The 14,716-nt window shown below is 41.5% G+C and overlaps 1 protein-coding gene across 1 annotated transcript in view; it reads left to right on the forward strand.

Annotated features, from left to right (window-relative positions):
• The first annotated feature begins 490 nt into the window (after positions 1-490).
• RAD18 (RAD18 E3 ubiquitin protein ligase) overlaps positions 491-14,716 on the forward strand; it is a 134,584-nt gene continuing 120,358 nt past the window's right edge. Inside the window, exons 1-2 of the mRNA XM_010590024.3 lie at positions 491-662; positions 4,279-4,360. Of these exons, the coding sequence (XP_010588326.2) occupies positions 612-662; positions 4,279-4,360 (133 nt within the window). The 5' untranslated portion in view covers positions 491-611. The remainder of the gene's footprint in view (positions 663-4,278; positions 4,361-14,716) is intronic.

Genomic DNA, 14,716 nt, shown 5'->3' on the forward strand with positions numbered 1-14,716 from the left:
AGAGCTTCACATTTAAAACCCAGAGGCTAGATTTGGAGTTTAGTCGATACCACTGTTTGACTTAAGGAAACTTCACTTTTTTGGACTACATCTTCTTCTTGTGTAAACTGACAATGATAATACCTACCTCCCGGTGTTGTGATAGGGAGTGGCGTGAAATAATGGATATGATAACCCCTGTTTTTTTTTTGTTCAGAGCAGGCTCAGATCAATACAGCAATCAGGGAGGGCGACTCGAAGGAGGAGGGATGAGCCTGACCTCGAAAGATTTGGCAAGGCTTGGATTTGGCTTATTTTGATTCCTGAATGCCTTTTCCTAACATTCGATAGCCATCTATTTGTCAAAGATCTGGTACAAAACGGTCTCCAAGCCTTTGAATCACCCATCCTTCCCCTTCATCGATGAGAGGCAGGGCATAACCCCGGCGCGTGCGCAGTGCGAGCACCTTTGGCTGCGCCCCGCCCACGTACTACAGCTCCCGGCAGGCTTCGCGCAGGCCGTAGCTGCGTCGTGGACTGATGTCGTGGCTCAGTAGCGCGGGGAATTTCGAGTGGCCGTGGAGCGCGGGAGACCAGTGGGAGGCGGACCCCCAGCTTCCCCAGAAGCGACCATGGACTCCCTGGCCGAGCCCCAGTGGCCTCCAGGCCTAGCAGTCATGAAGGTGAGTGCTTCGGAGAGGGAGGGGGCGCCCAGGCGCCTGCCAAAGGCCGGACCAGCGTCAGGGGAAAGGACGAGTTGGCGAGCTGGGCCTGGGTTTTCGACCCTCTCTGCCTTTTGCTGTCCGCGTGCCTCTGGGCCTCAGTTTCCTCCCCTGAGAAGTGGCGAGGACAAGCCTCGGTGTGTCATGGTGGGCTGAGGTTGGCTTATGGAACCGGGTATTCTGCGGTTCAGCCATAACAGTAACAGTGACATCGAGAAAAACCACTGTAAACGGTGACAACGACGATGACAGCTAACCCTTTCAGAGGGCTTACTTTGTGCCAAGCAGTCCATAAGCTCTTACAGTACACTAGTTGAAAATTTACCAAAGTGACATTGGACATGATTTTTTGAGGACACTGCATCGAATAACATCCTGTAACGAAGCAGGTAATCTCCTTTATATTCTTTTTCATTTCTTCTAATTACCCTATAGAGGCTTCGTGCTGGGTTGTGCTAACATATGCCCTAATTCCTCCCTACCATGTTCTAACAACTCTCTAACAATTCCTCATTTCTTTCTCTTCTAAACAAAGAGATCAGGACTCAAGGCTCAGCACTAGCCTTCAATAGATTTGAAAAAAAAAAAAAAGTTTCATTTAAATGAGCATTTATTTTTATGGCTACTTCCTGTTTTGGCAAGGCATACCAGTTTTTGATCACCTCTGGATTCCTGCTAGATTTGCTCAAGAACATGTTCACTTTGCTGTGCTGGTTAGCATTTGTTGCTTGTTTTTTTTAACCTTTGTGATTGTGGGGAGGATCACTTTCTTGTTCTTTTCCTCATTTGTAAGCTGGGGATTATGGTATCTGTTCCTCTAACTTGTAAGACTGACTTTGAGGATCAAGTGAAGGGACTTGGGGAGGCTAGCATAATGATAAGACCTTGTTCTTCCTACTGTCAGCAAGTGTCATCTCTTGTGCTTGGTGACTTAAGACATCCTCATTTTACCCTACAAAAAGTGGAAGGATCCAGGAGAACTGTGGTTTCGAAGTTGTGGTGGCTTTGGTGCCAAGATAGAGTGGAGAAAAGCATAAATTTTGAGCTCCAATTGTCCTGGGTTAAATCTGGACTCTGCCTCTTATTAACTGTGACCTTGAGTCAGTTACTTAACCTCTTTGAGCCTCAATATCCTCAACTCTAAACTGGAGGCAAAAATGGACAGTTCATGTTGTTCTTAATTGTTGTCAAGTCAGCCTCTGACTCATGGCCACCTCATGCACAATGGAATTAGACTGTTGTAATGCATATTTCATTGGCAGATTTTTGAAAGTAGATTGCCAGGCCTTTCTTCCTGGCCTGCCTTTCTTCCTAGTCTAGAAGCTTTGCTGAAACTTGTTCAGCATCAGAGAAACATGTAAGCCTCCACTGACAGATGGGTGGTGGTGACTTTGCTGGAGTGGAACCTCAGTCTCCTATATGGAAGGCAAGAATTCTACCACTGAACCACCGCTGCTGTCTGAAAACAGTTCATAGGATTGATTAAACGAGTTGATGTATGTGGGTTGGGATCCTTTTACTTTGTTCATTGTGGTTAACACGGCCTGGCATATAGTGGGTGCTTAACAATTATTTGTTGACTGATTGAAGGTATCTGAAATGTAGTAAGAATTGAATTAATGTATCTTTATTACTATTAGCAGAAGCCTGCACTGGTGGTGCAGTGGTTAAAGCACTCAACTGCTGACCAAAATTTGACAGTTCAAACTTACCACTGCTTGCAGGAAAAAGATGTGACAGTCTGCTTCTGTAAACATTTACAGCCTTGGAAACCCTATGCGGCAGTTCTACTCTGTCCTAAAGGGTTGCCAGGAGTCGGAATCGACTGGATGACGGTGTGTTTGGTTTTGGGGTTTATTGTTATTAGCATTTAATGAGTTCTGTGCCCTTCCTTCTTCTTTTTATTTGCTGTCTGAAGATTGAATTAGATAGAGAAAGCCAAAGAGCTCTGTAACCTGTACATCTACTGGCTTTGTAGACTTCAGCATATTTTATGTGTTTTCACAGCTTCCACAGTGTTCTCTAGTGGCAGCTTCCCTGTCTTCTCTGACTGTATGTATACATATGTGTATAAATCCAACCAGACTCCAACTCTTTATATAAATAAATACAGGGTTCAGCACCAGAGGGTGTTCAGTGCTGGGGCTGACTGAACCCATATTGGGCTCACATTTGAATCACGGAATATTGAGGTGGGGAAACCAGCCCCCTCCAGTATTTTAATACTTTTTGTAATGTATCTGCCAATTTCTCAGTTTTGGGATACTGATGCTATAGACTTCATAAGATTGTTATGAAGATTAAACTACATAATTACTATTATTATGTATTATTGTTGATTTGGTCTCTGATTTTTTTTTTTAATTTCCATCAAAACATGAACATTTTCCTATTGCATTAATTATTCTTTGAAAATGTGTTTTTTAACGGTTATGTAATTTCTTCATGTGTGCTATCAGTAACAGTGTTTTCGTTTTGGTTACTTTTTGCAAATTTAGGCAATATATTAACATGGTTTAAGAAATACATAAAATGAGAAGTAGAAGCCTCCCCTCTACCTTGTCCCTCATTTCTGCAGTTTTCTGACCCCCAGTGTCCATTATCTGTTATTTTCCTATGCATCTTTTCAGAATTTCTTTATATGTATATGTAAGATAAAAATGGAATGCATTCTTAACCCACCCCACCATACTTTGGACAAAAGGTAGCATACCACGTGTATTGCTTGCACCTTGCTTACTTCTTTTACCTCACTACGTATTTGGGCCATCTTTCCGTATCAATACATAGGGGAACACCCTCTTTTCCTTTTTTAGTATTTGCTCAGGATTGTACTGAGTGGATTAGCATTTTAATGTAATAAGATTTAAGTTGCTAGAATAGATCCTTTCCTGTTTGGATTGCGTTCCAGGTTGACACACAGCTGTTGAGCTTTCCGTACTGTCCACTCCTTTATCAGCCTTTGCTGTCACCAGCCTCAGCCATTCCCAGGGCTCCCTCATTTGACTCTACCGTGTAGTACAGTGCAGAAAGCACTAGACTGCAAGTAGGGAGGCGTCATTTTAGCCCTGGCTTGCCCGGTGCCCGTATTGGATACAAGTTTCCTCATTTGTGAACTAAGGGCTTTAACTAGATCACTTCCAATGTTTGGCTTTAATATTCTCAGATTTGGTTCTTAACCTGTGTGGTGACTATGGCTGCTGGTCCCTTTCACCCCAATAGTGACTGCAGGCCAGGGGATGGGGTAGAAGAAAAGGCCTGGAGTAAGAGGTAGAAACGCATGGGAAGCGAGGCAGAGCTAGAGTAGCCCTTTTGTGAAGGGCTGACAGTAGGGCACAGGGATCTGTGTCAAGTGTATCTGTTCAAAGCAGCTTGGGTAACCCGAGATGTGAATGTGTAAGAATCATATGGATGAGGTTGTTCTCTATTTGTCAAGAGCCTCTGCAGTTTATCTGGAATTAGCTTTTGAGTTTGCATATTTGTCAAAGAAGTATCATTAAGTTATTTTTTAGGGGTTGGAGAAAGAATTGTGTAGCAGATATTCTAACCATGGTATATACGTATTTTTACGTTTCAGACGATAGATGATTTGCTGCGGTGTGGAATTTGCTTTGAATATTTCAACATTGCAATGATGATTCCTCAGTGTTCTCATAACTGTAAGTGGGTATTGTTTCTGTAACCTAGTAACAGTGTGATTTTTACGTAAGGTAGTGTTAATTGAACACCAGAGATAAGTGCACGTATTTATTTCTGATGTTTAACTCATGTCTTCTGTATCACCTCCCTCTTGAATATTGAAGTTTTTATAAGGCTCCTGTCTTACCTGCCACCCCCCTCTTGAATATTTCTATGGCTTTTATCATTTAAGGCAGCAAAGATTTTGGTCATAATATATGATTTTTATTTGCCAAGTATTTTAGGTGTTAAGTTTCAGAATTTTTGTTTTAAACCAAGCTCTCCTGGTGTAGAATGCAGAGTTTAACAATCTCTGTAACAATGAGGATATTTCCCCAGTGAGAGAACACTACTACTGAAGATTATTACAGACAGTTTCATCCCTTCACTTGTTGGGTGATGCTGGAAAGACTCACAAATTGGAAGTCGCTTGTATTGGTCTTTATGAACCTAGTATGTAAACATATTTTATATGGTAACTTGCAGTATTTAGCCTTTAGGGGTCAGGCTATCATTGTTCATCAGCTGACCATGAAGTGTATGTGTTATCTAGATTCAGCCTTTCTTGTCCTCTATTTCAAGTTGATTTGTCTTGGAAAGTTAAAGAAAATCAAGTTAGGCTTAAAAATATATACTTTTAGTGGATAGTAGCTTTGGTGTGAAGAAGTTTCTATAGAGAAGACATAGCAACACGGGCTTTAAAGATAGACCGAGGCTTGACTCTTGACCTCACCACAAACAGATGTTTGCTGATTGCCCAACATTTCCTCAAATGTATAGATGTGAGTATTTCCTACCGTAGAAGATAGTTGTGACAGTTAAATATGCAGAACTCCGTGTCTGCCACGTTATTGTTATTGATCGTTCCCGTCAAGGTGGTTCCGACTCACGGCGGCCCCATGTGTGCAGAGTGGGACTTTCCTTTAGGGTTTCCAAGGCTGTGATCTTTTGGAAATACACGTATACATCAAGATGTGCTGCTTCATATCCTATTTGTCAGCCATAATCCAAAAATGCTTTGACCTTTGTAAGTATGTTCTGAGACTAGTGAGCATTATTTAATATTTTAGAATGAATAATCAGGGTTGAGAGAGGGTGTGTAGAGATATAGAAGAATCAGGATCATTGATAAGCTGATAAATGTTTGAGCTGGGTGATGGGTACATGGGGGTTCATTATACTATTTTCTCCACTTTTGTACACGTATGAACTTCCTCACGATAAAAAGTTTGAAAATAAATAAGTAAAAGCTACAGAGGGAGGAAAGTTTTCCTGCGAAGAAAAACAGAAATACAATAAAAATACAGAAGCACAGTCACAATAGTCTCTTTTCCTTCCAGAATCTGGATTTGGTACAAAGATGGTTCTAAGAAAATCTTTCATCGCGTATGGCAAAGTAAAGCACACACTCTCCAACTGATTGGTAAAACCGTCACAAGTGAAGCACCTCCACATTACCACAGGGGTATTTCTCTTCATTTTGGTGTTTACTAGCAATAACTCTGTTTTTTGCTTTTATTCACAATTCAGATGAATTTACTTCTACTAATTTGCTCTGTTACTTCAATGCATACCAATAAAGAATATGACAGACTGTAGTATCATTGCAAGGTTGAAGTTATCCCCTATCCTAAAATTAGAATTTGTCGATTTATTAATGTGCCAGTTGTCCTCATGAAGCTTACACTATAGTAAGGGAAGAGAAGAAGGCTGCACACAGCACGTGTTAGAAGTGTTATGGAAAAAGTAAATAAACACACCTAAGTATGAGGAGGGGGGTGAGCTTGATCTTCTTTATTTATTGATTGATTGTGCTTTGAAAGTTTAAAAATCAAGTCAGTCTCATACAAAAAGTTACACACACCTTGCTGTGTACTTCTAGCTGCTCTCCCCCTAATGAGAAGGCACACTCCTCCACTCTACCCTGTGTTCCTGGTATCCATTCAACCAGCTCCTGACCTCCTCTTCCTTCTCATCTTGCCTCCAGACAGGAGTTGCCCACATAGTCTCATGTGTCTACTTGAGCCTAGAAGCTCACTCCTCACCAGTATCATTATAGTCCACTCCAATCCCTGTCTGAAGAGTTGGCTTTGGGAATGGTTCTGATCTTGGGCTGACAAAAGGTCCGGGGTCCATCACCTCCAGGGTCCCTCTAGTCTCAGTCAGGCCATTAAGCCTGGTCTTTTTACAAGAATTTGAGATCTGCATCCCACTGTTCTCCTGCACAATCAGGGATTCTCTATTGTGTTCCCTGTCAGGGCAGTGATAGGCAGTAGCTGGGCACCATCTAGTTCTTCTGGTGTCAGGCTGATACAGTCTCTGGTTTATGTGGCCCTTTCTATCTCATGAGCTCATCTTTACCATATGGCTTTGATGTTCTTCATTTTCCTTTGCTCCAGGTAGGTTGAAACCAATTGATGCATCTTAGATGGCTGCTCGCTTACATTTAAGACCCCAGATTCCTCTCACCAAAGTGGGATGCAGAACGTTTTCTTAATACATTTTGTTATGCTAATTGACCTAGATGTGAGCTTGATATTCTTTATAGGATCGTTAGAGATAACCACAGAAGATGACCTGTAATAAGCAGAGTCCCAAAGGAAGTGGAGGACTAAACCATGTGGATATGTGGGGAAACACTATTTCGCCAAGAAATAACAGCAAGTACAATGTCTCTAGGGTCAGAGTGTGATTAACATGTTTGAGAAACAGCAAGAAGACCAGTATGACTGGAGCTGGATAAGCAAGAGGGGAGTGGTGGGAGATGAAGTCGAGAGGGAGTCAGGTTATGTAGGGACCACATCTATATCTGTTGACTGATTCCCTCCCCCACCATACATCACATTTTCCTGCTTGTTTGGATGTCTAGTAAATTTTGATTGGATACTTGCCATTGTGGCTTTTACATTTTTGAGTGTCTAGATTTTGTTATATTCTTTTTTTTTATTAACTTTTATTGAGCTTCAAGTGAACGTTTACAAATCAAGTCAGTCTGTCACATGTAAGTTTATATACATCTTACTCCTTACTCCCACTTGCTCTCCCCCTAATGAGGCAGCCCTTCCAGTCTCTCCTTTCGTGACAATTTTGCCAGTTTCCAACTCTCTATGCTCCCATCCCCCCTCCAGACAGGAGATGCCAACACAGTCTTAAGTGTCCACCTGATATAATTAGCTCACTCTTCTTCAGCATCTCTCTCCTACCCACTGTCCAGTCCCTTTCATGTCTGATGAGTTGTCTTCGGGAATGGTTCCTGTCCTGTGCCAAAAGAAGGTTTGGGGACCATGCCCGCCGGGATTCCTCTAGTCACAGTCAGACCATTAAGTCTGGTCTTTTTATCAGAATTTGGGGTCTGCATCCCACTGATCTCCTGCTCCCTCAGGGGTTCTCTGTTGTGCTCCCTGTCAGGGCAGTCATCGATTGTGGCCGGGCACCAACTAGTTCTTCTGGTCTCAGGATGATGTAGGTCTCTGGTTCATGTGGCCCTTTCTGTCTCTTGGGCTCTTAGTTGTCGTGTGACCTTGGTGTTCTTCATTCTCCTTTGCTCCAGGTGGGTTGAGACCAATTGATGCATCTTAGATGGCCGCTTGTTAGCATTTAAGACCCCAGACGCCACATTTCAAAGTGGGATGCAGAATGTTTTCATAATAGAATTATTTTGCCAATTGACTTAGAAGTCCCCTTAGAGCATGGTTCCCAAACCCCTGCCCTTGCTCCGCTGACCTTTGAAGCATTCATTTTATCCCGGAAACTTCTTTGCTTTTGGTCCAGTCCAATTGAGCTGACCTTCCGTGTATTGAGTGTTGTCCTTCCCTTCACCTAAAGCAGTTCTTATCTACTAATTAATCAGTAAAAAACCCTCTCCGTCCCTCCCTCCCTCCCCCCCTCGTACCCACAAAAGTATGTGTTCTTCTCAGTTTATACTATTTCTCAAGATCTTATAATAGTGGTCTTATACAATATTTGTCCTTTTGCCTCTGACTGATTTCACTCAGCATAATGCCTTCCAGGTTCCTCCATGTTATGAAATGTTTCACAGATTCGTCTCTGTTCTTTATCGATGCGTAGTATTCCACTGTGTGAATATACCACAATTTATTTACCCATTCATCCATTGATGGACACCTTGGTTGCTTCCAGCTTTTTGTTATTGTAAACAGAGCTGCAATAAACATGGGTGTGCATATATCTGTTTGTGTGAAAGCTCTTGCTTCTCTAGGGTATATTCCGAGGAGTGGGATTTCTGGGTTGTATGGTAGTTCTATTTCTAACTTTTTAAGAAAACGCCAGATAGATTTCCAAAGTGGTTGTACCATTGATTTTGTTATATTCTTTATTGGAGTGTTGGGCTTTGTTGTGACAGGCAGTTACTTGTGGATCAGACTGATTCTTTCAAGGTTTGCTTTTAAGCTTTGTTAGAGCGGTTCTAGAGTAACCTTTACTTTAGGGATAATTTACTCTCACGCTAAGGTGTGACCTCCTGGGGCTTCTATTGAATGCCCTATGCATTCAGTGAGGTCTCTCCCATCTGGCTGGTGGAAATTTTAACAGCTCATGGCCCTCTGTGACGTCTCCAGTTATCGTTCTTTCCTTGGAAGTTGTTCTTTGTCTGGCCTCGGGGATTTCACCGTATGTATGCATAGATTTGCATTCAGCCATAGAATCCAATAGCTCTCTATTCAGATTTCTGGAGGTCTTTCCGTGTGTAACTTCTCTTTCTGGTACCCTGCCTTGTAAATTCTAGTTACCTGGATCTCCCTGAACTCTGATCTATGTTTCCTTAACTAGTGAGACTAGTGGGTGCCGTTTGACAATCCTCCCCGTGGTGAGGTCAATAAATTTCCTCTAGATAGAAAGCTTGGACTGTGATAGAACTCCCCTTATTCCTGGGCATTGTCCAATGTCTGAAATAATTGTTTCATAATTTTTCCTAATAATTTTAGTTTACGGCAGGAGGGTAAGTCTGACCCCATTACTTCCTCACAGCAGTGGAAATCTTTCTGTGGATTTTAATTACATATGTCATTTGGGAAATGGGTTTACTTTTTATGAATTCAGTGACTTCTACTTGATAGCTAAAGAGCGTTTTCTTCCATTCTTTTTTTCTTTGCTTGCTTCTTTGGCATTCAAAGCTGTCATTAATGCTCTTTAGCTTAGAGGAAGTGGGTGGAGAGCCCTTCAATAATGATAAATTGTGTTCTGAGCACTAGCTCCCATGGTTTGGTAGACCTTTTCTTTTTTGATGGATACTGAACACCAGTTATTAACCGGTTCTCACTAGTCTACGAGTTGCTGTTGGTCTGCAATACTGTTTGACACAGAAGCCCACAGAGCTTTGATAGGAGCCAGGTCTGTCAAATTTTACTGTTTCCTGCATTAACCAGAATTGGTGATCCAGAATCGTAGCCACTTACTGTTACTTCTTAAATGTTTCAGAATTTAGCATTTTGAATCATTTTATTCTGTTCTGCTGTTTAGTTTTATTTTTGGATATGAGTAATGAATGATATACTTGCAGTTTTCTAGTTATCAAGGTTTGAGTGGAGTGCATTGGCAGAATGCAGGTCAATGAAATTGATCCCAATTTATGCTATTAAGAGTATTGTTTGGTAGGTAGAAAGTGACTTGCTCTATACATAAAACACTGTTACTGTGAGAAACGGTCTTGTTGAGAGATTCACATGCTTAAGTACCAGTTTTCTTTGCACTTGAACAGTTTTTCTGACTCGATAATGGGAGATACTCAACATATTTGCTCTTAGATTAAATCATTGGATTGTAGACGTGGTTAAATTACTACTGTTTGGAAGATGGGCCTTCAGTTCTCCTTTTCCTTTCTTGGTATTTTGACTCAGAAAATTAATCAAGGCCTGTGTAGGAGTAAAAAGCAATTTAATTTTGTTTTTTAAGCTGACATATGAAATATTCCATTTGTTCACCTTTGCTAAATTAAGAGAGTATAAGATTTTATTAGGCAAATAATCAGTGTATTTCTTTCCTTTTGTATTCTCATGAGGCAGTGCTGTGAACCGAGCCGGGGAGAAGAGAGAGAATTCTACACACAGAAGGGATACACAGCTGTGAGAACGGCACTTCTGGAAATTCAGGAGTGCTGGTCTTTAGTTGTAGGGAAGTTATTCTGTCATCACCTCCCTTGTCACTTAGCACCGAAGGCCAAGGCACAGCCTTCTCAGCTTTTTCCAATTCTTTTCGAACTGAGAGCTGGCTTTTCTGCTTTTAAGTGGACACCTCAGAATTATTTTTGAAATGGTTCATTTTCTCATAAAATCCTTACGATTGCACATGAAAAATATTGGTTTCAGTTTTAGAAATTTGTTTTTGGCTATTAGGATACGAGGCTCTTTTGATATTTGAAAGCCAGTAGATAACTGTATCCTGTTTGAGATTAGAGATGGCTGTTGTGTCCCCCTGCTCCCCTCCCCTTCGGTGTGTCTGTGAATCTACCTTTTACTTCACTATTGTTATTCTGCCCTCCCCTGCTCTGCCCACACATCTCATAGTTGAGGTCTTGGGTGAAAAAACAAGCTTTACAAGTAATTTAAATAAATTCTTCCAGGAATACATGGATTCAAAGCTTTTCATCACCCTTCTTTGAATGGAATATCATGGTTGCTCACTAGAGAATAAATTATGTTGGACTTTAGGAGCCCTGGTGGCACAGTGGTTAAGAGCTCGGCTGCCGACCAAAAGATTGGCAGTTCGAATCCACCAGCTGGTCTTTGGAAGCCCTATGGGGCAATTCTACTCTCACCTACAGGGTCACTATGAGTTGAAATCGACTTGATGGCAACGGGTAGCTCACCAGCACCTACTTGGTAATAGACTATTGTTAGTTGCCCTTGAGAAGATTCCCATTCAAGGCGACCCCATGTGCAAAGTAGAACTGCTCTATAGGGTTTGCAAGGCTGTGACCGTTTGGAAGCAGATTGCCAGGCCGCTCTTCTAAGGTGCCTCTGGGTGGGTTTGAAATGCCAATCTGTGGGCTTGTAGTCAAACGCTTAACTGTGCGTGCTACCCAGGGACTCCTGGTAGTAGACTAGTAGACTGAAATTAAGCCAAGGTCTTGATCTACTTAAGACTAATGCTTGGTTCTCCGTATTTAAATACTTTAAATAATTAATTAAAATATTAATATGTTAAAAGCTTGGGCCCTGGTGACTGGCCTTTGCTGCCTGTTAACTCTGTGATCTTGGGTGAGTCCTGTGCTTCAGTTTCCCACTTGTAAAATGGGACTAATATTAGTTCCAGCCTCAGGTTTACTGTGAGAATCAAAAGAACAGAACACCCAATGAGTGTGCAGCATTAGGTTGAACCACATGAAATTGCCAATGTTTGATCTTTTTGACCTAACCAAAAATGGCAATTTCATATGGTTCAATCTAATAGAAACAACTGGTATTGGTTTTTTAAAAATAATTGTTGTTGAATCAGAATCGAATGTTACGAATGTGATTTACTGACCAAAATCCTTTGAATCAGTATGAGTGGGGATAAAGCTTGGGAAATAATTAAACAACAGTCTCCCCAGCTGACCCAGACGAACAGCCAGGTTTGGGAATTGTTGACCTACAGTATTACCTGGGGACATCTTGTAGCAAAGAGAGTGACACTCATAGTCAAGAGAATGAGTTTTAATTCTGAATCTGCTATTAGACTAGTGCTCTGACTGTAACCGTGACATACTTACTGGGCTTTAGCTTTCTCATTTCTAAAATAAGGTACTTTTTTTTTTTTTTTTAATGAGGAACTTGAGCTCAGTTATATTTTGAGGAATTCCTATCATTATTTTTGTCATCTTTAATTTCCTCTGTAGTTAAAAAGCCATTCTCAAACTGAACCCGTAAAAATGTTTATGTAATTACAATACTCAGCGGTAGCCCCTTTACCAGTCTTCTCACTTTCCCTTCCTTTCAGCCATGTTGTTACCCACGTTACTCTGTTTAAATGACCCCAATGACCCAAGTGTGTGTTTGAAGCAAAGAGAGCATACCCAGATTGATTCCTAGTGCTAGAAGAAAGAGAAGGCCCTCTGAGATGGTTCTGGAGATAATCATGGTTGACAGAGTTGCCCCTGACAGCCTCTGATAAGTTCCACTCTCCCAGTCATCTGTGTTTCTTTGCTCGCATAATGGTTTCTTTCTCTCTTTTTTTTTTTGATAATTTGATGTCAGACTTCTACCTCCCCCACTTTATTCATCTTCATTCCCAAAAGAACTTACCCTGTTGCCTGCTTTATCCTTCTAGCATGTTTTTTTATGTTGTCTACTGGAGTGTTCTTCCTGAGGCTGGCAAGAATTATTCATTTCCTGCATGTCTGTACCTGAAATAATACAGTCTCCCCTCCTTAACTAGACTGAATCCTTTTTAACAAGGCCCCTTAACTAAGCTGAACTTGGGCTACTGGTAAATAGCTGCCAGTAAGGTACCAGTCTGGAATCCCTGGGTGGTGCAGTTAATGTGCTTAGCTGCTAATGGAAAGGTTGGAGGTTCTGATCTGCCAAGAGGTGCCTTGGAAGAAAGGCCTGGTGATCTACAGAAAAATTAGTGAATGAAAACCCTATAGAGCATAGTTCTACTCTAAAAGATTGGAGGTTTGAATCCAACAAAGAGGTACCTCTGAAGAAAGGCATCTACTGAGAAATCAGCCACTGAAAACCCAATGGAGAACAATTCTGTTCTGACATACATGGGGTTGCCATGGGTTGTAATCAACTCGAAGGCAACTGGTACCGGTTAAGATACCGTTCTATTAGTCACATCTTTTTTTTTTTTTGACTGGGACTTCATTTTATACTGCCTTAGACATGAATTTAGTTGCTATAGATTTCCTGCTTTCCTTACCTTAGCATTTATTACACCAAATTGTACTGTCATTGCTTGTTCGCTTGTCTGTCATTCACTACCTTGTAGTTTCCTGAGGACAAGAACTTTTCCTTATGTGCTCTTCTTAGTAGTTGTCACAACAATGCTTATGGAATGTGGAGAGGTGGACATCATTTACAGAGTTAGAATGTAAAAATCCCTAATCTGATAACTTGAATATATAGTGTTCTTAATTTTTTTTTTTTAACATGTGTATACCTCTTATTTCAAAACTTACATTTTAGAATGTTAGGCAGTGGAGTTATCTGAGATATGTTTCTGTAATACCTAGCGCAGGTCTTCCATGTGTGTTTTCCATATTTACAGACAGAGAATACACAGAGTGTTGCGTATGAAGCTGTGACATCCTAGGAACTCACGATTATCCTGTCTTTTGATATGTTTTAAACAAATTTATCCCTGCCCAAAGAGAGGTGGTGCACTGGTTAAAGCGATGGACTGCTAACCAAAAGGTCAGCGGTTCCATACCACCAGCAGCTCCACAAGAGAAAGATGTAACAGTCTGCTTCCATAGGGATTTACAGCCTTGGAAACCGTATGGGGTTGTCATGAGTCAAAATCAACTTGACGGCTGTGGGCAAAAGAGGTCTGGCCTTTGTCCTGGGCTTCTGGGAAGTAAAATCTAAACTCCTGGAATGTCATGCCTGATAAGAGCACATTTCTTTACCTGGGGGCTACTAGATAGTAACAACGTGATTTAAGGTGGGGGGGGGGGGCTCTGAGCCCTACCAACATTGTGTAGGGTGATGACTTTGGGTTACACAGCTTGACTTCCTGAGAAGCTGGAAACTGAAATCAGGTAGGCAGTCAACTGTTCCTACCTGATGGAGCTCTAGTAAAGACCCTGGACACTAAGGCATGGGTAAGCTTACCTGTTTGGCAATATTCATAAGAACTTTTGAGTTTTTTTTTTTTTTTTCTTTGTATTGTCACACATGAATTCCAGGAGAGTAAGATTATGCTGACTGCATGGGGAGAGGATCATTGGAAGCTCTTCAGTGGGTACCCTCTTGGACTCTGCCCCCTCCTTCTTCCCTTGCCTGATTTTATTCTGTGTCCTTTAGCTGTAATAAACTGTAACTGTGAGTATAATGGAGCACTGGTGGCACAGTGTTTAAGAGCTACAGCTGCTAACCAAAAGGTCCGCAGTTTGAATCCACCAGCTGCTCCTTGGAAACCCTATGGGGCAGTTCTGCTCTGTCCTTTAGGGTCGTTATGAGTTGGAGTTGGCTTGATGGCAATGGATTTTGTTTTTTTGGTGAGTATAACAGTTTTTAGTGAGTTCTGTTAGTCCTTCTAGTGAATTATTGAACCTAAGGTTGTCTTGGGGACCCCCAGACTTGCAATTAATGTCAGAAGTAAGGGTGGTCTGGGGAATCCCCAAGACTTGCAATTGATAAGCAAAGTGAGGGTGGCCTTGTGTGGGCTGTGTG

Source organism: Loxodonta africana, chromosome 22 (assembly GCF_030014295.1).
Source record: "Loxodonta africana isolate mLoxAfr1 chromosome 22, mLoxAfr1.hap2, whole genome shotgun sequence".
Taxonomy (NCBI): Eukaryota; Metazoa; Chordata; class Mammalia; order Proboscidea; family Elephantidae; genus Loxodonta; species Loxodonta africana.